The 25,294-nt window shown below is 45.0% G+C and overlaps 2 protein-coding genes across 3 annotated transcripts in view; one reads left to right on the top strand and one right to left on the bottom strand.

Moving 5' to 3' along the window:
• The window catches only part of COG4 (component of oligomeric golgi complex 4), a 144,862-nt gene extending 129,768 nt beyond the window's left edge, over window positions 1-15,094 (bottom strand). The window contains exon 1 of one of the 2 annotated variants that reach the window (XM_030203608.1): window positions 14,862-15,094. In XM_030203608.1, the coding sequence (XP_030059468.1) occupies window positions 14,862-15,008 (147 nt within the window). In that variant the 5' untranslated portion in view covers window positions 15,009-15,094. The remainder of the gene's footprint in view (window positions 1-14,861) is intronic. The other variant, XM_030203609.1, reaches the window with a different exon arrangement.
• Window positions 15,095-15,123: 29 nt separating this feature from the next.
• LOC115470429 (splicing factor 3B subunit 3-like) overlaps window positions 15,124-25,294 on the top strand; it is a gene marked incomplete at its 3' end in the record, with an annotated part of 107,982 nt that continues 97,811 nt past the window's right edge. The window contains 1 exon segment of the mRNA XM_030203607.1: window positions 15,124-15,382.

The following is a 25,294-nucleotide window of genomic DNA, read 5'->3' as shown; positions in this document are numbered from 1 at the left end:
TACCATGGATAATTTGTCATCTAACACAACTCCCAAAATCCTAATAAAACGATCCAATGAATAAGACACTCCATCAATAATAAGATTTAAATTCATTTTTGATTCTGCATTGCCCCAACAACAGAAATTTAGTTTTTTCTCTATTTAATTTAAAATAATGAGAGACCATCCAATTTGTAATGATAGAAAAACAGTGAGAAATAGTATTATATATATCCTTCAAATCAGAAATAACAGGAAAAATTATAGTTGTCATCCACATACATATATACAGTGCAATCCGCTTAAGTGCAAGGGTCTGGGACCAAAGAAATACACGCAGTTAAGCGTGCACTTAACTGCTGTGACCCAAAGAAGCTTGACATCTGATAAACATATGTACAGTACTGTTTATTATAGGTACAGTATACAGTCTCCGTTAACTGACGTTATACAGTCTCCATTAACTGACGTTAGGCTTACTTGTACACTCTTGTGTCTGTGAGTTCCATAGACTACGTCTGCCAGATGGTAAAAACTGTCATAGCACTGACATCCAGTGGCCTCCAGATAGGCTCTTCCAGCACTCTTGCAAAAGTGACAGGAGATTGTTGAATTTCGTCAGCATGTGCCTCGCTGCTCATTTCATCATCTGTTTCATCATCAGCCATTGCCTGCGTGTAGGTGCATATCTTGACATCAGTGCTGTCATCAGCTGTTTGTAGATCATAATTAACAGCTACGTAGTGATGAAATTCCTCTTCAGTAACACCGGCTGGGATGTCAATAGCCTGTTCATCTGACACGTTTGCAACAGCTGCATCTGTTTTGTCCCTCTCCACATCCCTAACAAGGCTTGCCCGCTTGTAGCAATTCACAATAGTTTCCTGTGTAATATGATTCCAGGCTTCTTTCTGCATATGTAGGGAATCCAACAGTGATAGATTACGAGCCAGTTCAACAGCACGTTTATCCTTGCCAGTCTGGTCATCCATAATGCTCATCAGACGACGTAGCACAAGAGCTCGATAATGTTATTTGAAATTGGCTATTATGCCCTGATCCATAGGTTGGATCAGAGAGGTAGTGTTTGGTGGCAGGAAGACCACCTTGATGTTAGACAGCCTGACATCATCACCGTTTGCAGCACAATTAACACAAAGCAACAAAATCTGACGCTTTTGTGCCCGCATTCTACTGTCTAACTTCTTTAGCCATTGCTTCCAAATTTCCTCAAGTCATTCATGAATTTGCGTTAGCCTCGTATGACACAGGAAGTCGCTTAACATTCTTGAAGCAATGGGGCTGTTTGCTCTTTCCAATGACGAGTGGTTCCATATTCTCACTCCCATAAATATTGCAGCAAAGGAGGACCGTCAGTCGGTCCTTCGACGTTTTACTTCCTGTAGTTTTGGCTTGTTTGAATGCAAGTGTTCCATCAGGAATCGCTCGCCAGTAGAGACCGTTTTCGTCAGCATTGAAATATTTCTTTAAAGCGGTATACACAGTACAGCACAGCAGAGGCAAACCACAGGGAAAATCAAAACGGGAGCTGTAATGCCCGATACTGCAAAGAAACAAAACGATCAGAGCTCTGACCTTAGGATTTTTTTTTAACTTGTGGCTGCCTCTCTCTGCCTCTAAGGCTCTTCTCCTGAAGAGCCTGAGGAAGCTGATAATGTACAGAACAGACTGACTGTACAGAAAAATTAACTGAGCTATAATTATTAATTTTTTTATTATTTACTTTCAATGCAGAATCAGTGTGGCTGTCTCTCCTGGTTTTCAGGACACCCTTCTGAGAAGGGGCTGAAGCAGTGCCAATTAAACTTCAGTCCCTAAATCAAACATATGGGTACTTTTTAAACAAAGCTCAGAAACAATATCAGGGAGGACAAGGGGGGAGGGACCTGGCCACCCGAGTTTAACACCCCCGAGGCACTAAAAAGGTCCCCATGGACCTTTGCCTCCACATAACAGGCTTTCTGCTTGTCAGAAATAAAAGGGTGCATAGAGAATAAACCCAATAAGAGAAAACATAGAAAAAAATACCGAAAATACAGAAAAAATAGAGAAGTACAAGAATGAGACTGAAGGGTTCACCACCTTCCACCTGCTGGAGACTGAGATTACTGGATCTTTCTTTGGCTGGCAAGGGCTCTTATTGGCTCTCTCTAGAGTCACAGTTTTATTCTCAGTCTCCACCTGCTGAAAGGCGTGCACAACCCATCAGTCACATTCTGGGCCGGTCCAGAGGGGCGCTAAGGAACAGAAAGGTTTTTACCTACTAGGGTTTGGACATGGACTTTCTATCACCGAAAACAACAAGGTGGCATGGCTGTGCCAGACATTTTCCTCTATTATCAAGTAGCACAACTTTGGATCTTGTCAGAGTGGCTTGCTCACTCCCCTAAGATCTGGGTACGAATGGAACAGCATTGGACAGGTTTGCACCCTTTGTGGGTGATTCCATGGTTACCTTTCTCTGAGATCTTGGGATATACTAAACAGGTACAGTGAATGATACATACCTGTAGCAGGTGTTCTCCGAGGACAGCAGGCTGATTGTTCTCACGACTGGGTGACGTCCGCGGCAGCCCCCACCAACCGGAACAAAACTTCGCGGGCGGTCCCGCACGCAGGGCACCCCCACCGCGAATGCGCGGCCGTCTTCCCGCCCGTGCGTGACCGTTCCCGCTCAGTTGAATGACAAGCAAAAATGATGAAACGCAACTCCAAAGGGGAGGAGGGAGGGTAGGTGAGAACAATCAGCCTGCTGTCCTCGGAGAACACCTGCTACAGGTATGTATCATTCACTTTCTCCGAGGACAAGCAGGCTGCTTGTTCTCACGACTGGGGTATCCCTAGCTCTCAGGCTCACTCAAAACAAGAACCCAGGTCAATTGAACCTCGCAACGGCGAGGCATAACAGAAATTGACCTACGAAGAACAACTAACTGAGAGTGCAGCCTGACCAGAATAATTCGGGTCCTGGAGGGTGGAGTTGGATTTACACACCAAACAGATTCTGCAGCACCGACTGCCCGAACCGACTGTCGCGTCGGGTATCCTGCTGGAGGCAGTAATGTGATGTGAATGTGTGGACAGATGACCACGTCGCAGCCTTGCAAATCTCTTCAATAGTGGCTGACTTCAAGTGGGCCACCGACACTGCCATGGTTCTGACACTATGAGCCGTGACATGACCCTCAAGAGCCAGCCCGGGCATAAGTGAAGGAAATGCAATCTGCTAGCCAATTGGAGATGGTGCGTTTCCCGACAGCGACCCCTATCCTGTTAGGGTCGAAAGAAACAAACAATTGGGCGGACTGTCTGTGAGGCTGTGTCCGCTCCAAGTAGAAGGCCAATGCTCTCTTGCAGTCCAATGTGTGCAACTGACGTTCAGCAGGGTGGGTATGCGGTCTGGGAAAGAATGTTGGCAAGACAATTGACTGGTTAAGATGGAACTCCGACACCACCTTCGGCAGGAACTTTGGGTGAGTGCAGAGTACTACTCTGTTGTGATGAAATTTGGTATATGGAGCATGAGCTACCAGGGCTTGAAGCTCACTGACCCTACGAGCTGAAGTAACTGCCACCAAGAAAATGACCTTCCAGGTCAAGTACTTCAGATGGCAGGTATTCAGTGGCTCAAAAGGAGGTTTCATCAGCTGGGTGAGGACGACGTTGAGATCCCATGACACTGTAGGAAGCTTGATAGGGGGCTTTGACAAAAGCAGGCCTCTCATGAATCGAACGACTAAAGGCTCTCCAGAGATGGCTTTACCTTCCACACGATAATGGTAAGCACTAATCGCACTAAGGTGATTCCTTACTGAGTTGGTCTTGAGGCCAGACTCTGATAAATGCAGAAGGTATTCAAGCAGGTTCTGTGCAGGGCAAGAACGAGGTTCTAGGGCCTTGCTCTCTCCAATAGGGTTTCAAGATTAACCCTTGCATAACACAACTAACTGGTAAATCCGAACTAAAGAAATTCAGTTTGCTATTATTTTAAAGTTATGTTCAGAAAAGACTAGCTACAATTGCCAACTTCCTTTTTATTGAGACCCGTACCTATGGAAAACAGATAAAGTAATAACCTTCTTTTCCTCCTTTTCCTCTCCTGCAGTATTAATTCTATGAAGACTAATTACACCAGCATGACGTATTAATATAAAAATTTCAACTTACAGTTTTTGCCTGACCCCCCCACTTTGGTGTCAGGTATAGGTATAGACCTATTTTCAGTCACCATTATATCCAATGCTTGCAGTGAGCAGTAAACTCAAATTAGATACAGGAAGCACCGTTATTTCGTGATATCCTTAAGACCAAATGACAGAGATTAACCCTTGTAGTTCTTATTTTCTCTAAAGTTCATCTTTACAATATATGATAAAGAAATTCATTACGTGTATCAGATTTTTAATGACTGGATGGGTTTTTCTGTGATTCTGTGTTATCCTTGCTACTCTTTGTTTAGAATTCAATTTACAATGAAGGCTTACAAGCTGTTCCATTTGTCATATGAACATATCCTACTGATCAATTTGTGCATTTATTGCATTAATAAAAATTGTTATTATATTCTTGATTTTTGAATTTTACTAAAATATTTTAATAAATGCTTCTACTCGTTTCCTACTTATAGAGCTGCTTCTCCTCTGTATTTAAAATATATTCTAAATTGTAAATTGATTCCTGGGAATATATAAGCTTATTTCTAGCTATCCCTCTGTATGTGAATCTTGATATGCTGTCATAATTTAGGGCCCAAATTGTGAAAGCATAAAAAGGATCAGTTTAAAATTTAATATAATTTTTATTTTCCAAATTAGTTCTGAACTGTTACAGAGGACTATAGGTTATTGTCCTTCTCATTTGACCTATTTAAACCTTGTAAAGGTCACGTGAGGAGGCCTCATAGAAATATATAGTTTTTACATCTTTCTTTTCTGATATTGCCTTTTCTCTATCTTTTAAAATATCATGTTAAAGGCTACATTTTCCTGGAGCAGACTCTGACCACAATGTTTCCTCAGACTCTGTTGACTTCCTGAGCCAGCAACATCTCATCTACAGAGAAAAATTGTTTTCTACTTGTAACTTATGATTTTATATATTAAAACTATGCTCCTATTGGTGCCCCAAAGAACTAGCAATGCATTCTTTGACTTTTCTTTCTAATGATCCTGTGCTAAGATTTAGCTACTAGGCATTACTCGTATCTCATCTCTATTTATTAAGTCCTGTAGGCTGAGTGAAGACTGCAAATCCAATTCCTGATCTACCGCCTCTATTTCAGTTTAGTACTTCTACTGCAACTGACCTCTGGCAAGAAAAAGGAGCACCAACTTCTCCAATGAGAATTTTCTTTTGTCCAAATGATGTCCTTAATTTACCTTCTTGGTTATGCTCTTAAATATTCTGCTATATTAAATATTTTTGCAGGCTCATCTTTTCCAGAACTTACATGACACTTTACATATGAGCTCTCTTTTACAACAAACATCGACCGTGATTCCAGAAGATACTTCCATCACCTGGACTAGTTATGAGTTTTAAATTTCTGCACATTAGTCTTCTGCTTTGATTATGACTATTTCCTAAGCTACCCTTCTTTTTGAATCATCTAACTCGTAAGTCCTGCTGGCCTCCTGCAGCTGAGGGCTCAACCCTTGGTGAATGGTAGTCATCGTAGGTGAAGATTCCATATCTATTGGCGGTAGATTGCGATGCATTGCCCTCCATACATCAATAGTTGAACATTTACCATCATCTCTAAATTTTTAATTGTTTTTTTGTAATCTTCTCTTTTGTTCCATATACTTTACCATTGTTATTTGATCATGCCTTTGTAATAATTTATATAAATTGGCTTTTCATTATTGAACCCTTCTGGGTTCCCTTTTGCTTTTGCACCTAATTAACACTGTTTTCTCCATGTTGACATTGTCTTTCATGTCTATTCAATTCACACTGATTATGCCCACTAAGATATAGCAATGTATCATTCAGGCATACAGTTACTTTGCTTATTCCTTTACCAACCTCTGACTCTTGATGGACTGATTATGATAGTGTATGCCTAGAATAAAGACATGAAAAGATCCCACTTTGTACACCACAAGTACGTCTTCAAAATCTATCCTGGCCCTGTTGGATCTTCCAGAACTCCGTCCAGATTCTTCAACGCTTCCACCGTCTCGACCATGTTCGATGAAAGAAACTTTTGAACTGATACTTAATTTGAGAACTACTGTTGCTGTTTATGGACATTATAGATTCATATTATGTTTTATTTTCAGTTTAGCAATAATCCTGTCTAGATATTGAAAAGGTTTTATTTTTATTTTCCTATTATTTCTTTTAATTGTTCTAAATGTTTTTCCACGAGTTTCCCCGTTATTTCTGTTTATGTAATTTAAATTGAAATTGATATTGCTCAGATACAAGGGTAACATCAAACCCTAATACTGGCTAAGATATCATAATGTAGGTGTAAACTCTGTTAGTATCAACCTGTTATGCAATTGTTTGACTTTGGTGCAGGCTTACTTGAGCTGCATGTCTTTCTGTAGGTTTGACTAAGCTCCAAGAGGGGTAACGGATATATACAATGCTTCCCATACTTCCAGGTCATTATGCATATGTCAAGATCCATGCATGACCTTGGTTAATATAAATTTTCCTAGGATTGACCATTTTTGCTGTATGAGGCAACCTCATACTTGCTATCCACTTATTAGTGCTCATGATTGGATGCCAATGATGAGTACTAGTAAGATCCAGGAATCCCGACCTGTTTAAGGATTCTGAATACCTTCAACCTTAAACAGCCTATTAGTATGATCCACCTGAAATTGCTATTACCCGCATACCTATATTTCATGGGATTTTGTAAATGAGCTCATGGATTAGTCCCATTCATAAAAACATTTCTCGCTACAGGTTTGAGTAAGTCTCAACCGAAAACTAAACAAATTGTACCAGTTGATCTTAAGACTCAGATAATTTGATGGCCTCATAGAATACCTTCTGGAACGGATGGTACCAAGGTACGTTAACCCTGGTGTCACCCTATGGGATAGGGTGAAGAGGGGAATGTTAATATATGGCCTAGCTTTAAGGCTACCACTGGAATAGTGATGGCCAAAGCTATGCAGCCAAGAACAACTGGAAAAAATACTGACTAGGCCAAAGAACAAGCAAGTGAATTAATATTTGAGAATCTGCAAAGAGCAGGTCTGAATAATGACTTCTGACACAAATTGGTACAATTTTTAAATCAAATATAGCACCTGTAATGAAAGATCAGATGAATAAAATGGAGCTTATTAGTTTTGGTATACAATGATACAGAGGTAATACAGAGTTCATGAGAAAAGTATGAAAAGTATTGCAGCCGGAAGATGTGAAACTGTTATCTCAACGCTTCCCAAAACATGTTGATAATTAGCAGTAGCTGAGAACGGAAGGAGGTGGGCACATCCGACAGCAGATCGCATGGGAAAGTATGATCTCAGAAAGTGAGAAAGATTAGGAGCAAGGTTTCTCACCATTCACTTCTATGGAGAGGTTTGTGTATAAAAGAGGGGAGATTTTGGCTTAGTTTGAGAGTCTTCTCCAAAGCCTCTGTCAGACGGCGAAGCCCTGTGCGGCTGAAACCAGAATCTGATGTCTGTATTTGTATCAACTTGAAGACCTGTGTTTGGGTAAGAAATAAAATGTATCTATCTATCTAAACCTATCTCTGTCTTTATTTTTATTGATTCTATCTTCTCTTTACCTTACATTTAGCCTACAAGGTAGATCATATACAAGTGACACTCAGTCTTTGCAGAAACTTAGACAGATGTTTAATAAGATTTATGTGGGAACATAAATGGCCCAGAGTATATCTAGATCCAGAAAAACAGAAAGCAGTAGTTATGGGAATTAGTTTTTAATTACGGCTCCTAATGCCACCCCAGAATAGACCTTGTGATTGGGTGACAATGGAGGTCAGAGAAACTATACAGAATCTGTTATATGAAATAAGTACCTTTAGTCCCCCGTGTGACGGAGTCAGAAAGAGGTCTATAAGAAGAGGTAATTTAAAAACATTACTGAGTTGGTCTTGAGGCCAGACTCTGATAAGTGCAGAAGGTATTCAAGCAGGTTCTGTGCAGGGCAAGAACGAGGTTCTAGGGCCTTGCTCTCACACCAAATGACAAACCTCCTCCACTTGAAAAAGTAACTCTTTTTAGTGGAATCCTTCCTAGAGGCAAGTAAGACACGGGAGAAAACCTCAGACAGACCCAACGCAGCGAAATCTACGCCCTCAACATCCAGGCCGTGAGAGCCAGGGACTGAAGGTTGGGGTGCAGCAACGCCCCGTCGTTCTGCGAAATGAGAGTCGGAAAACACTCCAATCTCCACGGTTCTTCGGAGGACAACTCCAGAAGAAGAGGGAACCAGATCTGACGGGGCCAAAAGGGCACGATCAGAATCATGGTGCCGCAGTCTTGCTTGAGCTTCAGCAAGGTCTTCCCCACCAAAGGTATGGGAGGATAAGCATACAGGAGGCCGGTCCCCCAATGAAGGAGAAAGGCATCCGACGCTAGCCTGCCGTGTGTCTGAAGTCTGGAACAGAACAGAGGCAGCTTGTGGTTGGTCTGAGAGGCGAAAAGGTCCACCGAGGGAGTGCCCCACTCTCGGAAGATCTTGCGTACCACTCTGGAATGGAGCGACCACTCGTGCGGTTGCATGACTCTGCTCAGTCTGTCGGCCAGACTGTTGTTTACGCCTGCCAGGTATGTGGCTTGGAGGAGCATGCCGAACTGGCAAGCCCAACGCCACATCCCGACAGCTTCCTGACACAGGGGGCGAGATCCGGTGCCCCCCTGCTTGTTGACGTAATACATTGCAACCTGATTGTCTGTCCGAATTTGGATAATTTGACAGGACAGCCGATCTCTGAAAGCCTTCAGTGCGTTCCAGATCGCTCAGAGCTCCAGGAGGTTGATCTGAAGATCCTTTTCCTGGAGGGACCACAGTCCCTGGGTGTGAAGCCCATTGACATGAGCTCCCCACCCCAGGCGAGATGCATCCGTCGTCAGCACCTTCGTGGGCTGTGGAATTTGGAATGGACGTCCCAGGGTCAAATTGGTCCAAATAGTCCACCAGTGCAGTGAAGTGCGGCAACTGGGGGAGAGGCGGATGACATCTTCTAGATTTCCAGTGGCTTGAAACCACTGGGAAGCTAGGGTCCATTGAGCAGATCTCATGTGAAGACGAGCCATGGGAGTCACATGAACTGTGGAGGCCATATGACCCAGAAGTCTCAACATCTGCCGAGCTGTGATCTGCTGAGACGCTCTGGTCCGTGAAGCCAGGGACAGGAGGTTGTTGGCCCTCGCTTTGGGAAGGAAGGCCTGAGCCGTCTGGGTATTCAGCAGAGCTCCTATGAATTCCAGAGACTGGGCTGGCTGGAGATGGGACTTTGGGTAATTTATCACAAACCCCAGCAGCTCCAGGAGTTGAATAGTGCACTGCATGGACCGGAGAGCTCCTGCCTCCGAGGTGTTCTTGACCAGCCAATCGTCGAGATATGGGAACACGTGCACTCCCAGCTTGTGTAGATACGCCGCTACCACCACGAGGCACTTTGTAAACACCCGTGGGGCAGAGGCGAGCCCAAAGGGCAGCACACAATACTGAAAGTGCCGTGCGCCCAGGCGGAATCTGAGATACTGTCTGTGAGCTGGCAGTATCGGGATGTGAGTGTATGCGTCCTTTAAATCCAGGGAACATAGCCAATCGTTTTTCTGAATCATTGGCAGAAGGGTGCCCAAGGAAAGCATCCTGAACTTTTCTTTGACCAGGAATTTGTTCAGGCCTCTCAGGTCTAGGATGGGACGCATCCCCCCTGTTTTCTTTTCCACAAGGAAGTACCTGGAATAGAATCCCTGCCCTTCCTGCCCGGGTGGTACGGGCTCGACCGCATTGGCGCTGAGAAGGGCGGAGAGTTCCTCTGCAAGTACCTGCTTGTGATGGGAGCTGAATGATTGAGCTCCCGGAGGACAATTTGGTGGCAGGGAGGCCAAATTCAGGGCGTATCCGCACCGCACTATTTGGAGAACCCACTGGTCGGAGGTTATGAGAGGCCACCTTTGGTGAAAAAATTTTAACCTCTCCCCGACCGGCAGATCGTCCGGTACGGACACTTTGAGGGCGGCTATGTTCCCATGGATCCAGTCAAAAGCCCGTCCCCGGCTTTTGCTGTGGAGGCGCAGAGGGCTGCTTAGGCGCACGCTGTTGACGAGAACGAGCGCGCTGGGACTGTCCCTGTGCCTGACGAGGCCTTCGGGCCGGCTGGGTGTACCTACGCTTGGTAAAGGCATAGGGCGCAGCCTGCCGGGCCCGGGAAAAACGTCCACCTGCTGAGGTGGATACTGAAGGCGCCCGGTGGGAGAGCTTGTCGAGGGCGGTTTCCCGCTGATGCAGTTGGTCCACCAGCTGCTCGACCTTCTCGCCAAAAATATTATCCCCCCGGCAAGAGACGTCGGCCAGTCTCTGCTGGGTGCGGTTGTCCAGGTCAGAGGCACGCAGCCATGAGAGCCTGCGCATCACTATACCTTGGGCCGCAGCACGAGATGCCACGTCACAGGTGTCATATATACCCCTGGACAGGAACTTTCTGCACGCCTTCAGCTGCCTGACCACCTCCTGAAAAGGCCTGGACTGCTCCGGAGGGAGCTTGTCAACCAGGTCCGCCAGTTGCTTCACATTATTCCGCATGTGGATGCTCGTGTAGAGCTGGTAAGACTGGATGCGGGTCACGAGCATGGAAGATTGGTAGGCCTTCCTCCCAAACGAGTCCAGAGTGCGAGACTCCCGCCCCGGGGGCGCCGAGGCGGTATCCCTCGAACTCCGTGCCCTCTTGAGAGCAGAGTCCACGACCGCCGAGTCATGAGGCACTTGGGGCCGCATTAACTCTGGGTCCGAGTGGATTCTGTATTGGGACTCTGCTTTCTTGGGGATGGTGGGATTAGATAGTGGTCTCACCCAGTTCCGAAGCAGTGTCTCTTTGAGGATATTGTGCAACGGTACCGTGGAGGACTCTCTAGGTGGTGATGGATAATCGAGGACCTCGAGCATCTCAGCCCTCGGCTCATCCACAGAGACCACGGGGAAGGGAATGCATATAGACATGTCCCTGACAAAGGAGGCAAAGGAGAGGCTCTCAGGAGGCGAGAGCTTTCTCACTGGTGAAGGCGTGGGGTCGGAGGGAAGGCCCACAGACTCCTCTGAGGAGAAATATCTGGGTTCCTCCTCCTCCCCCCACGAGGCCTCTTCCTCGTTGTCGGACATAAGCTCGTGCAGCTGAGTCCTCAACCGGGCCCGGCTCGACGTCGAGGCACCGAGGCCTCGGTGTCGTCGAGTGGTGGACTCCCGCGCCGGCGGGGATGAAGCTACCTCCATCGACGTCGACTCCACCTGCGTGGCGGTCGAGACCGGCGCCGCAAGCGGCGTCGAAGGCCTCGGCATCGGGCTAGAGCTCGCCGGCGCCACAGTCAACGGCGCCGAGGGTGCAAGCACCCCCGGCCCCGGCACAGTCTGGTGCATCAGCCCTTCCAGGATCCCCGGAAGGATGGCTCGGAGGCACTCGTCCAGGCCTGCTGCCGGGAAAGACGAGGGAGCCGGTAGAGGCGTCGGTGCCGGAAGCTGCTCGGGTCCAGGAGACTGCACCGAAGTGCTGGGACCCTGACGCGGCGGTACCTCTACAACAGAGGGGGACCTCTCCTCTCGACGCGGACGCTTTCTCGGCGTCGACTCCTCTCCGGCGCCGGGGGCCGGATGCATCGATGGCGACCGATGACGGTGCTTCTTTGTTTTCTTGTGATGCCCGTCATCGGCGCTAGGTGAAATGGAGGAGGAGGAGGTCGATCCCCCTCGGCCTCGAGGGACCGGGTCCGACAGGGTTCGGTCCCGAGGGCCCTGGGTAGAGGGAGTGACCGGGGCCGATAGCCCACGCGGCCTCTCACCGGAGGACCGGCGGGCCGACGGGACCTGTGCTCCTGGGGTCGATGCCATCGGTGCCGATTTCGCGGACATCGATACCGGTACCGAAGAACTGGCCGTCGATACCAATGCCGTCGAGGTCGACGTCGAGGGGCCGGCGCAAGTTCCAAAAAGACGATCCCGAAGAACTTGCCTCGCTACTTGAGTCCGTTTCCGGAGACCAAGACACAAAGTACACGACTTGGTATCGTGCTCCGGCCCGAGGCACTGGAGGCACCAAGCGTGAGTGTCGGTCTGCGAGATAGGCCGGCCGCACCGACCACACTTCTTAAATCCACTCGGGACCTTCGAGGACATCGACGGAAAAATCGCGTCGGCGAAATCAAAGTCGTCGATGGTGGCGGTAAAATCACACCTCGAAAAGAAATCGACCACGCGGCCACAAGGCCGCAACGCGACGCCCCCGCTAAAAGACGAGGGAAAAACAAGTACAGCGCGTTTTGGTTTTTTTTGAGAAAAACTAAAAAACAAACGCGGCAATGAAAATAAACGAAAATAAAAGGAAGATTCGCGAACAACGCGATCCGGTTTCCGGGGCTGACAACGAGAGAGCCGTTACACGTCTCTCTCCAGGCGCGGAAAGAAAAGGACTGAGCGGGAACGGTCACGCACGGGCGGGAAGACGGCCACGCATGCGCAGTGGGCGTGCCCTGCGTGCGGGACCGCCCGCAAAGTTTTGTTCCGGTTGGTGGGGGCTGCCGCGGACGTCACCCAGTCGTGAGAACAAGCAGCCTGCTTGTCCTCGGAGAACAATGAGTATAGGGGAGTTTTTACCTTACTCAGACCTTTGGGAAGAATATGGATTACCCCCCCACACAGGCCTTTCAGTATAGACAAATCAGAGGCTATATTTCTTGTACAGCATGAGGGGTTATTAATCTGGAGGAGACTTTAATGGAGTGGGTCTTAGAGGAGGGGGTGGTAGGGGTTGTATCTCCAGACTTTATCAAGCACTGGTTTATGACCTATTCCCCACTGGACTATTATGTGCAATGCTGGGAGAGGGACTTGGGGGAGACCTATGAGAGGTAGAAATGGGAAATGATCTTTAAATATCTTCTAAAGCCATCAGTGGGTAATGCACTAATTGAAAATGTTCACAACATGCTTTAAAGGAACAGGGCTTTGCTGGTGTAACTGTGGTACAGTTGGGGATATGTTTATTTGGTGGACCTGCCCCATTGTTTAGATCTATTGGGGGGCTGTTGTTGATTTGGTGCAGCAGATATTGAGGATTCAGTACCCACTGAGAGCGAAGCATTGCCTGCGTTATCAGAAATCTGTGGGGGTGAAATCCACACAACACAAATTGGCGATCCATTTGTTCATGGCTGCTTACTTGGCTTTGGCAGCAGTGTGAAAGCAGGAAACCAAAGCTTTGGTTTCCTGTGTGTTTGTGCTGAGATTTTTTGCTTCTGTTTTTGCTGCAGCAGTGTGGAAGCAGCTAACAATGCCGGATACTTAAGTGTTGCTGTGCAAAATGGACTATTTCTGCTTAATGTCGGAATTGAAGGCCATCAAAATGGGCATAATGCTACCTTTCACAAGAACTGGGCCTGTTATCGGGCCTGGAGAGCCAGAACTACAGGCTGAGCTTTCCTCAAACATCCCTGGGGTGATTTATTTGCTATTCAGAGACATATGGAAGACTGTGTAGTACCTGGGTATCGGGCAGGGAGACCCTTTCGGGCTACCTAGGAAGAGGAGAGGGAGGGATGGGGAAAGGGGATTTGGCTTTTGTTGTTTGTATTATACTTACTGACTATTGTGGCTTTCAATTTGTATCGTGTTGATTTCTGTTGTAATATAATTGCAAATAAAAGTTGTAAAAAAGCTCTGCTCCTGAACAACAAACCCATTCCCCACCACCACCACTTTTAAATCAGGCACCAACCAGGACAGCAGTAGGGGAAGGGTCAGGGTTGTTTGTACCTCCTGTGATAGCATGCTGTACTGCTGGTAGTGCAGCTACATTTACTACCTCCTCTTGAGGTGGCAGTAAGTTTCACTGAACTATCAGCATTCTTGACAGCTAGCACATAGTAAGGACCCGTGTACTAGCTATCACTGGCAGTCACTTTTCCTCCTGCTCATGTCATAACCAGATCCTGCCCACTCCCATGTTAGGCAGTTAATGCTGGGATTTCACTGCAGCGGCTGCCTTTTTAAACACAGGAGACAGAATAGTGGGTCTGCACTACTGTCTACCAAGCAGCAAACCCCACATTTGCTACTTACTTACTACTACTACTTATCATTTCTATAGCGCTACTAGATGTATGCAGCGCTGTACACCTGAACATAAAGAAACTTAACACATCTTAGTAAAAAGTATTTAGCCATTACATTTGGCAGCACTTTATAGTTTAATCCCCCCTCCCCCTCTTATGCATTTCCACATGACAGAAAGAAAAACAGGCTCCTTTAATTCCAAGCACTGCACTTTGCTCTTGCCCCCTCCTCTTCATATATAATAAACTAACTCTTGCTTATCCCCTCACATTCTATTTTTTTTTTACCTTAGATTGGTGTCCTAGCAACAAAGATGTCACTTTGGGTCGAATTTTGAGAAAAGCTGTATGTAGCAGACAGATCAACAGCATGATTCAGGATTTCATCTAAATACTACACGCACCTGTTCCCTTTCTTGCATCTTTGCCTTTAATACTAACCTTAAAGGAGGCTACACGTTCTGTCCTGGACCACCACACCCCCCTTCACTATTCTGAGACCAAGGCACAGCTCTGTCAAGTCACCACTCAGAGCCAGCCACACACAACTAAGCCAGCGCATCTGACCTGTGCCCGCTCTCTTACCTGCTCAGTACACAATCGGCCATACACCTCCCCTAGCTCCTGCAGGTCTGTCAAATTGCGAATGAATTCCATAGAAAACTGAGAACGACACCGGCTACTCCCTCCTCCCCCTTCTACCACTTTACACGAAGATTCAGAATCCTCCATGGCTTCTTCCACGTCACTTCCGCCAGAATCCCTCCGTCCTCCTGGCTAGCTTCCTGTTCCGGCTCCGCTGACTCCGCTCTAGTTCTCAGGACAGTCTGAAAACAAAAAACAAAGGTTTGCGCGTTTTAAATAAATATTGTAGTTATTTACTTTCGGGAATTGTGTGTATTTATAGAAACATACCAACGCAAACTAACCTTGGTAGCAGCAGCGATTGATTTCCTTTTGTTTCCCTCAGAGTATTGTTGTGTGCTGTGGCGGGCAAAGGCCCAGCTTGGCTTGGGGTATCCGGTGTGGAGGAGCGGCCATGGCGGCAGAGTGAATTCTACCGTTTTCAGCTGTGTGATATCTCCCCCATCCTCGCCTTTCCTTTGGTAAGTGCTAGTTCACATTGCTGTTTGTACACTGGTGCTCGGGACTAGAGGTGTATTGGTGGACGAATTGCCGTCGGTTCCTTGTCCTGTGTGCGGTAACAGGCTCTCCGCTTTTCTGGAGACGTAACAGTGGAAGCGGCGTATTGAGTTTCCCGGGTGGGTTCGGCTGAACAGAGTGGGAGCTCAGAGCTTACTTTTTTTAGTGGTGTCTTAAAATTTTTGTGAAAGCGTTTGTGTATTTCTGTGGAATAGTAACTCGTTTTAAACTATGAGAAAGCTGGCTGTTTTTGTGTCTCTTCTATGAGGTTGATGGGGAGGGGGGTTGGATAGTGAGTGATAACTGTCGCCTATGGCCTCCGATAGTTCCTGCAATTGTTTCTGCTGGTTATAGAAGTTGCTGCTGCTTTGCAGTACGATATGTGGAAACCTGACTTTTGTGTAACGTTATTCTATACAACACTTGCATGACTACAGGCTTAATATTAGAATATCGTAATTTGCAATGGTTGGAGATATTAGGATCATGATGATTTTTCTAGTACCGCAAAGACGTTTTAATTAGTGTATATGAAAAATGTAGGTTGACGAATTTTTTTGTGCTTTTAAAACAAAATGTCAGAAGGCTTGGTAACTTATAGCTCTGGTTGCCAAAAATAGCTGAGTAGTTTTCTATGCATTTGCTGTTTGTGATGTGTTATTGGTACAGAGTAAGGATGCTTTGAGTAGGCATGGTGGGTAGTGCACAACCCCCCCTCCCCAATGTTATAGATGTTTCCTGTATTTATTCCTCTTTTTTTTTCAATTATTTTACTGTCTTTGTCCCAGTCACCTCTATTACTAGTTGGGTGTTAAGACATCCACCAACCTTTCAGTGAAAAAGTATTTCCCAATGTTGCTTTTAAGCTTTATCATCTGGGAGTTTCATTTTATGTTCTCTAGTTCTGTAGCTACCCTGTCTTTGAAAAATATTTGCGCATGAATACTTTTCAAGTATTTAAGCAGCTATATTTTATTTATAATAGCATTGATACCCCACAGTATTCCAACTACATAAGTACATAAGTAATGCCACACTGGGAAAAGTCCAAGGGTCCATCGAGCCCAGCATCCTGTTCACGACAGCGGCCAATCCAGGCCAAGGGCACCTGGCAAGCTTCCCAAACGTACAAACATTCTACACATGTTATTCCTGGAATTGTGGATTTTTCCCAAATCCATTTAGTAGTGGTTTATGGATTTGTCCTTTATGAAACCATCTAACCCCTTTTTAAACTCTGCCAAGCTAATCGCCTTCACCACTTTCTCCGGCAACGCATTCCAGAGTTTAATTATGCGTTGGGTGAAGAAAACTTTTCTCCAATTTGTTTTAAATTTACTACACTGTAGTTTCATCGCATGCCCCCTAGTCCTAGTATTTTTGGAAAGCGTGAACAGACGCTTCACATCCACCTGTTCCACTCAACTCATTATTTTATATACCTCTATCATGTCTCCCCTCAGCCGTCTCTTCTCCAAACTGAAAAGCCCTAGCCTCCTTAGTCTTTCTTCATAGGGAAGTCGTCCCATCCCCGCTATCATTTTAGTCACCCTTCGCCGCACCTTTTCCAATTCCACTATATCTTTCTTGAGATGCGGCAACCAGAATTGAGCACAATACTCAAGGTGCGGTCGCACCATGGAGTGATACAACGGCATTATAACATCCTCATACCTGTTTTCCATACCTTTCCTAATAATACCCAACATTCAATTAGCTTTCCTAGCCGCAGCAGCACACTGAGCAGAAGGTTTCAGTGTATTATCGACGACGATGACACCCAGATCTCTTTCTTGGTCCGTAACTCCTAATGTGGAACCTTGCATGACGTAGCTATAATTCGGGTTCTTTTTTCCCCACATGCATCACCTTGCACTTGCTCACATTAAACGTCATCTGCCATTTAGCCGCCCAGTCTCCCAGTCTCGTAAGGTCCTTCTGTAATTTTTCACAATCCTGTCGCGAGTTGACTTTGAATAACTTTGTCATCAGCAGATTTAATTACCTCGCTAGTTACTCCCATCTCTAAATCATTTATAAATATATTAAAAAGCAGCGGTCCAGCACAGACCCTTGAGGAACCCCGCTAGCTACCCTTCTCCATTGTGAATACTGCCCATTTAATCCCACTCTCTGTTTCCTATCCTTCAGCCAGTTTTTAATCCACAATAGCACATTTCCTCCTATCCCATGACCCTCCAATTTCCTCTGTAGCCTTTCATGAGGTACCTTGTCAAACAACTATACTGAATTAATGGCGATTATTCTGGATTATATTAAAATTGTTATGGTCCTCATAGTACAATTTTCTGAAGAAAAAGGCTTTGAGATGTTTGTGGAAGTTGAGGTATTGACTTATGAGTCTTAAGCTTTTGAGTAAGGCATTCCATAAGTTCATGTATTGATATGAGAAGCCTGCTGAATATTTGGTCTTGTAAGTGAATTTCTGGCATCTTGGGTAGTGTAGAGTTAAATAGGTACTGCCTGATAAGGGTGGGGGACCTCATGTATTAACCTAGATAGGATTTTAGATAGTGCTGGGCAGAAGCCAGCTGTCTTGGTACATGTGGGAGGGAGGTTCTGGAAGCCTAATTTAGACTCTTAAGTAGAAAACTGAAATCTGGATCCTCCAGGGTAGCATTTTCAGAAATGCTTCCCATTCCACACTCAGGGCCCAAGAGACAGGCAGAGCTCTGAAGTCTCAATGGGTGGTTGAGACAGTAGTGTAGGGATAAGGGAGTTAGGTTTGTTAGGAACTGGGCAACATTCTGAGAAAGGGGGGTCATGTTCAAAAGGATGGACTCCTCCTCACCAGGCAGCTGGCACTAACTTTTTAAAAAGGAGATAGAGCAGCTTTTGAACTAAAAAGGGAGGGAAAGCTGACAGTTACCCAGGAGCGTAGGGTTTGGTGTGGACTATCTTTGAAGGATACTAATGAAACAGAATCTTTAGGAAATCCCAATAAATAGGTTTCAATAATGGTGAAAGAAAACCAGGAGAGTCTAATGGGAGAACAGAGTAAAGGATGCAAATTATCCCCATCAAACAGGGGTGTGCTGGTAAATTGTTAACAGGGGGCTGTCTCTCGCCAGCAAAGTAAAAGAGAATTCAGGAGGGGCCCAAGCCCACATTTTGGGATCCATTTGTTAAAGTAGCCATGGAGAACCGGCTCCCAAAATTCTTAAAAACTTAACAAACGGCTCTCGAGAGCCTGTGAGAGCCTGCTCCAGCACACCACTTCCCGTCAACTTCAAAGCAGCTTGTAGATGCAAGGAAAAAATAAAATTTTAAGTGCCTGTGTACAAATGCTAGAAGCCTAAAAAATAGGACGGGAGAGTATATAGCTCTAAATGATGAAGTAGCTATAATAGGCATCTCAGGGATTTGGTGGAAGGAGGACAATCAATGGGACACTGTTAACAGAGTACAAACTATATCACAGTGATGGGGGGGGGGGGAGGGGGGTTCTGCTGTGTAAGAACATAACCATTGCCATACTGGGAAAGACGAAGGTCCATCAAGCCCAATATGCTGTTTTCAACAGTGGCCAATCACAAGTACCTGGCAAGGGCCCAGAACAGCAAACAGATTACATGCTGCTTATCCTAGAATATGTACTGGATTTTCCCAAGTCTGTCTTAATAATGGTTGATGGACTATTCTTTTATGAAATTATCCAAACCTTTTTAAAAGCTAACTGCTTTTATCACATCCTCTGGCAACGAATTCCAGAGTTTAATTACTTGTTGAGTGAAGAAATATTTTCTCCGATTCGTTTTAAATTTACTACTAAGTAGCTTTTTTGCGTTCCCCCTAGTCCTAGTATCGCTGGAAAGAGCAAACAAGCAATTCACATCTACCTGTTTCACTCCACTCAGTATTTTATAAACTTCTATCATATCTCTCCTCAGTCGTCTCTTCTCCAAGCTGAAGAGCCCTAGCTGCTTTAGCATTTCCTTATAGGGAAATCGTCCCCTCCCCTTTATCATTTTTGTTACCCTTCTCTGTACCTTTTCTAGTTCCACTTTATCTTTTTTGAGATGCAGTGACCAGAACTACACACAGTTTTTGAGGTGCAGTCGCACCACAGAACGATACAAATACATTATAACATTCTCAGTTTTGTTTTCCATTCCTTTCCTAGTAATTCCTAATATTCTATTTGCTTTCTTAGCCGCCGTTGTATATTGAGCAGAGGGTTTGAATGTATCATCAATGATGACACCTAGATCCTTTACCTGGGCGGTGACTCTTAATGTGGAACCCTGCATCACATAACTATGGTTCGGGCTCCTCTTTCCCACATGCATCATTTGGCACTTGCTCACATTAAGTCATCTGCCATTTGGATGCCCAGTTTCCCAGCCTCGTAAGGTCCTCTTGCAGTTTTTCACAATCCTCTTGTGATTTAATAACGTTGAATAACTTTGTGTTATCAGCAAATTTTATTATCTCACTAGTTATTCCCATCTCGAGATCATTTATAAGTATGTTAAAAAGCAGCGGTCCCAGAACAGACCCCTGGGGAACCCCACTATCTACCCTTCTCCAATACTGACCATTTAACCCTACTCTCTGTTTTCTATCTTGTAACCAGTATTTAATCCACAAGAGGACATTGCCTCCTATCCCATGACTTTCTAATTTCTTCAGGAGTCTTTCATGAGGAACCTTGTCAAATGCCTTTTGAAAATCCAGATACACAATATTGACCAGCTCACCTTTATCCACATTCTTATTCACCCCTTGGAAATGTAGTAGATTGGTGAGGCAAGTTAGAAATTCCATGTGTAAAGAGGAGTATTGTTGTAGAGCTGTACTTATGCTTTGAAATTGCTGGGGATTTTCAGGGCTGGTTTGTTTGGTGGCTAAGGCTGCCTGTGAACGTTTCTTTCTCTTTAAAACTTTCTTATAACTGTCTGCCTCTATATCTCAACTAAATCAAACATAAAAAGCAAAGAAAAAAAACGCTATTCTTTCACTGCTGAGGGTATTTCCTCTCTAAGTCCTCTCTTTTATCTACTCTATACTTGCTAGTTTTAATTTGGGGGATGGTAGTTTCTTTTAAAACTGTGTTCAATTCTGTGCTGGTAAATTGTTTTTCTTTGTGCTGGAGTTGTTTTGAAGGAGCTGTGTTTTCTACCCAGTGAAGTAATCCCATTAACATGCAGTAGCAGATAGGGTCTGACAGGCAGTGTAGGATCTAATTTAGTCTTCCCACCTGCCCCCCACAATATATAAACTAAAATCACTTTATATCAGACTGAAATTCTTAATACTGTAGCAACTCTTACAAAACTGAGAAACTTGAAAACACTAAGATGGAGACAGCAGTCCAGCAGCGAGAGGGGTGCTACCCAGTCTTGCATTGAGTGCCATATGTGTGATTATCTCCCAGTTGGTGAGATGTCATATGTGTGTACCCGATGCAAAGAGCTCCTAGACCTCAGAGAGCGTGTTTGTTGTCTCGAGGCTAGAGTAGCACATTTGGTAGAGATGAGGGAGATAGAGAAATACATAGAGGAGACCTACAGGGATGTTGTAGAGAGGTCCCACCTCCAGTCAGGTAGCCTCTGTGCTACCTTGGAGGAGGGAGGTCTCCCAGAAGGTGAAGTAGGAAGTACTCCTGTAGCCAGGACCTACCCACCAGAAGATGTACTATTCTCTCGCACAGAGGATATATCTTCAATGGCTGACCGGGAGGAAAAGGTTAGAACAGCTGTCATACTTGGCGATTCAATCATTAGGAATGTAGATAGCTGGGTGGCTGGTGGACGGGAGGATCGCCTGGTGACTTGCCTACCTGGTGTGAAGGTGGCGGACCTCACGCGTCAGATAGGGGAGGAGTCGGCTGTCTTGGTACATGTAGGTACCGATGACATAGGAAAATGTAGGAGAGAGGTTCTGGAAGCCAAATTTAAGCTCTTAGGTAGAAAGCTCAAATCCAGATCCTCTAGGGTGGCATTTTCTGAAATAATACCCATTCCACGCGCAGGCCCCAAGAGGCAGGCAGAGCTCTGGAGTCTCAATGCGTGGATGAGACGTTGGTGCAGGGAGGAGGGTTTTAGATTTGTTAGGAACTGGGCGACATTCTGGGGAAGAGGGAGCCTATTCCGAAACGATGGGCTCCATCTTAACCAGGGTGGGACCACGCTGTTGGCATCGGCATTCAAAAAAGAGAGCAGCTTTTAAACTAGATAGATATGGGGGAAAGGCCGACAGTTGCACAACAGCGCATGGTTCGAGATAAGGTATCTTTCAAGGATACCTCACAAACAGGGAAGATAGGGTTTCTGGATAGTGAGGTTACACAAGAGACTGTGGTAGGCCAGGTGCCCTTAAATACAACTAAACATCAGACAAAAGATGGCAAATCAATAGTGTCGAGCACTAAGCATCATGCAAATAGGAACAACAAACATACTCTGAAATGTCTATATGCAAGTGCTAGGAGTCGAAGAAATAAGATGGTAGAGTGTCCCACTGGTTATCCTCCTTCCACCAGCTCTCAGTAATGCCTATTATGTCCAATTTTTCGAGAGCTGGTGGAAGGAGGATAACCAGTGGGACACTGTCATAATGGGGTAGAAAGTATATCGTAGTGATAGGCTGGACCGGACTGGTGGAGGGGTAGCATTGTATATTAACAAGGGCTTTGACTCAGATAGATTACAAATTCAGCAGGACACAAATCACACCTTTGAATCATTGTGGGTTGAAATTCCATGTATAAAAGGGAAAAGGACTGTGATAGGAGTGTACCACCGTCCGCCTCGCCAGGATGAGCAGGTAGACGCAGAAATGATAAAAGAAATCAGAGATGCAAACAAAATGGGCAATGCGATAATAATGGGTGACTTCAATTACCCAAATATAGACTGGGTAAATGTAACATCAGGACACGCTAGAGAGGTACAATTCCCTGATGAAATCAAGGACAGCTTTATGGAGCAGCTGGTGCAGGAGCCGACGAGAGAAGGATAAATTCTAGACATGGTCCTTAGTGGAGCGCATGATCTGGTGAGGTACGTTATGGTCCTGGGGCCGCTTGATAACAGTGATCATAATACGATCAGTTTTGATATCAACCTTGAAGTAACTATACATAGGAAGTCAAATATGTTAGCTTTTAACTTTAAAAAAGGAGACTATGATAAAATGAGAAGAACAGTAAAAAAAAAACAAAAAACTTAGGGGGGCAAATGAGAGGGTAAAAACTGTACAACAGGCGTGGATGCTGTTCAAAAGTACCGTCCTAGAGGCCCTGACTAAACATATTCCGCGAATTACAAAAGAAAGACGGCATGGTTGAAAAGTGAGGTGAAGGAAGCTATTAGGGCTAAAAGAAACGCCTTCAGAAAATGGAAGAAGGAACTGTCTGAAAATAAGAAGAAGCAACATCATGAGTGTCAAAGCAAACGCAAGGTGCAGATAAAGAAGGCAAAGAGGGATTATGAAAAAAAGATAGCATTAGAGGCAAAAAAAACACAGTAAAAAATTTTTTCAGTATATTAAAAGCAGGAAGCCGGCAAGAGAATCAGTTGGGCCGCTGGATGACCGAGGGGTAAAAGGGGCGATCAAGGATGACAAAGACGTAGCGGAGCGATTGAATGAAGTCTTTGCTTCGGTCTTCACCGAGGAAGATTTGGGTGGTATACCGGTGTCGGAAATGGTATTTCAAGCAGACGAGTCAGAGAAACTTACTGAATTCACAGTAAACCTGGAGGACGTAATGGGGCAGTTCAGCAAACTGAAGAGTAGCAAATCTCCTGGACCGGATGGTATACATCCTAGAATACTGGAATTGAAAAATGAGCTTGCAGAGCTTCTGTTAGTGATATGCAATTTATCTTTAAAAGCGGGCATGGTATCGGAAGATTGGAGGGTGGTCAATGTAACGCCAATTTTTTTTTAAAAAGGTTCCAGGGGAGATCCGGGAAATTATAGACCGGTGAGTCAGACGTCGGTGCCGGGGAAAATGGTAGAAGCTAATATCAAAAACAAAATTACAGAGCACATCCAAGGACATGGATTACTGAGACCAAGTCAGCACAGCTTTAGTGTGGGGAAATGTTGCCTGACCAATTTACTTCAATTCTTTGAAGGAGTAAACAAACATGGGGACAAAGGGGTACCTCCATGAAAGGCTACAGAGGAAATTGGAGGGTCATGGGATAGGAGGAAATGTCCTATTGTGGATTAAAAACTGGTTGAAGGATAGGAAACAGAGTGGGGTTAAATGGGCAGCATTCACAATGGAGAAGGGTAGTTAGTGGGGTTCCTCAGGGGCCAGTGCTAGGACCGCTGATTTTTAATATATTTATAAATGATTTAGAGATGGGAGTAACCAGCGAGGTAATTAAATTTGCTGATGACACAAAGTTATTCAGTCATTAACTTGCGAGAGGGTTGTGAAAAATTACAGAAGGACCTTACGAGACTGGGAGATTGGGCGGCTGAATGGCAGATGACGTTTAATGTGAGCAAGTGCAAGGTGATGCATGTGGGAAAAAAGAACCCAAATTATAGCTATGTCATGCAAGGTTCCACGTTAGGAGTTACGGACCAAGAAAGAGATCTGGGTGTCGTCGATAATACACTGAAACCTTCTGCTCAGTGTGCTGCTGCGGCTAGGAAAGCGAATAGAATGTTGAGTATTATTAGGAAAGGTATGGAGAACAGATGTGAGGATGTTATAATTCCGTTGTATCGCTCCATGGTACGACCGCACCTTGAGTATTGTGTTCAATTCTGGTCGCTGCATCTCAAGAAAGATATAGTAGAACTGGAAAAGGTGCAGTGAAGGGTTACAAAAATGATGGTGGGGATGGGACTACTTCCCTATGAAGAAAGACTAAGGAGGCTAGGGCTTCTCAGCTTGGAGAAGAGACAGCTGAGGGGAGACATGATAGAGGTATATAAAATAATGAGTGGAGTGGAACAGATGGATGTGAAGCGTCTATTCACGCTTTCCAAAAATACTAGGACTAGGGGGCATGCGATGAAACTACAGTGTAGTAAATTTAAAACAAATCGGAGAAAAGTTTTCTTCACCTAACGTATGATTAAACTCTGGAATTCGTTGCCAGAGTACGTAGTGAAGGCGGTTAGCTTGACAGAGTTTAAAAAGGGGTTGGACGGTTCCCATAGACTGCTACTAAATGGACTTGGGAATAACTTGTATAAAATGTTTGTACGTTTTGGGTAGCTTGCCAGGTGCCCTTGACCTGGATTGGCCACTGTCGGGGACAGGATGCTGGGCTCGATGGACCTTTGGTCTTTTTCCATTATGGCATTACTTATGTAATGTCTGCTAGGACAGAACAAGACAAACAGATGAACAAATGTTTACAGAAATTAGGAAAGCTGACCAATTGGACAACAGTATATTAATGGGCGATTTCAATTACCCCTTATTGACTGGAAAAATGTTACGTTAGGGAGCACCAAGAAGATTAAAATTCCTAGATATAATAAATGATAGCATCTTGGAGCAACTGGTCCAAGAACTGACAAGAGGGGGAGCCAATTTAGGTCTAGTACTTGCTGGAATGCAGGGCAGAGTACAAGAAGTAACTGTGTTGGGTCCATGGGAAACAGTGATCATAACATGATCAAGTTTCAGCTGCTATCTGGAATGAAGCCACAAATGAAATCTACTTTAGCAGCATTTAATTTTCAAAAGGGTGACTATGAGAAAATCAACCAATGTAAATATACACAACTTCTCCACATATATTCAGAACTGTCTCACAATATCTGCTTGCTATACTACTATCTTGTTTTTTCATTATCATGTTGCCCAAGATCCTTCTGTAACACTAAATGTCTATGTTCTAATATAGTTCCATTATTCATAATTATTGTAAGCCACA

This window comes from Microcaecilia unicolor, chromosome 5 (assembly GCF_901765095.1).
Source record: "Microcaecilia unicolor chromosome 5, aMicUni1.1, whole genome shotgun sequence".
Classification (NCBI taxonomy): domain Eukaryota; kingdom Metazoa; phylum Chordata; class Amphibia; order Gymnophiona; family Siphonopidae; genus Microcaecilia; species Microcaecilia unicolor.
The sequence above is the reverse complement of the archived record's forward strand: the minus strand, read 5'-3'. Positions and strand labels throughout refer to the sequence as shown.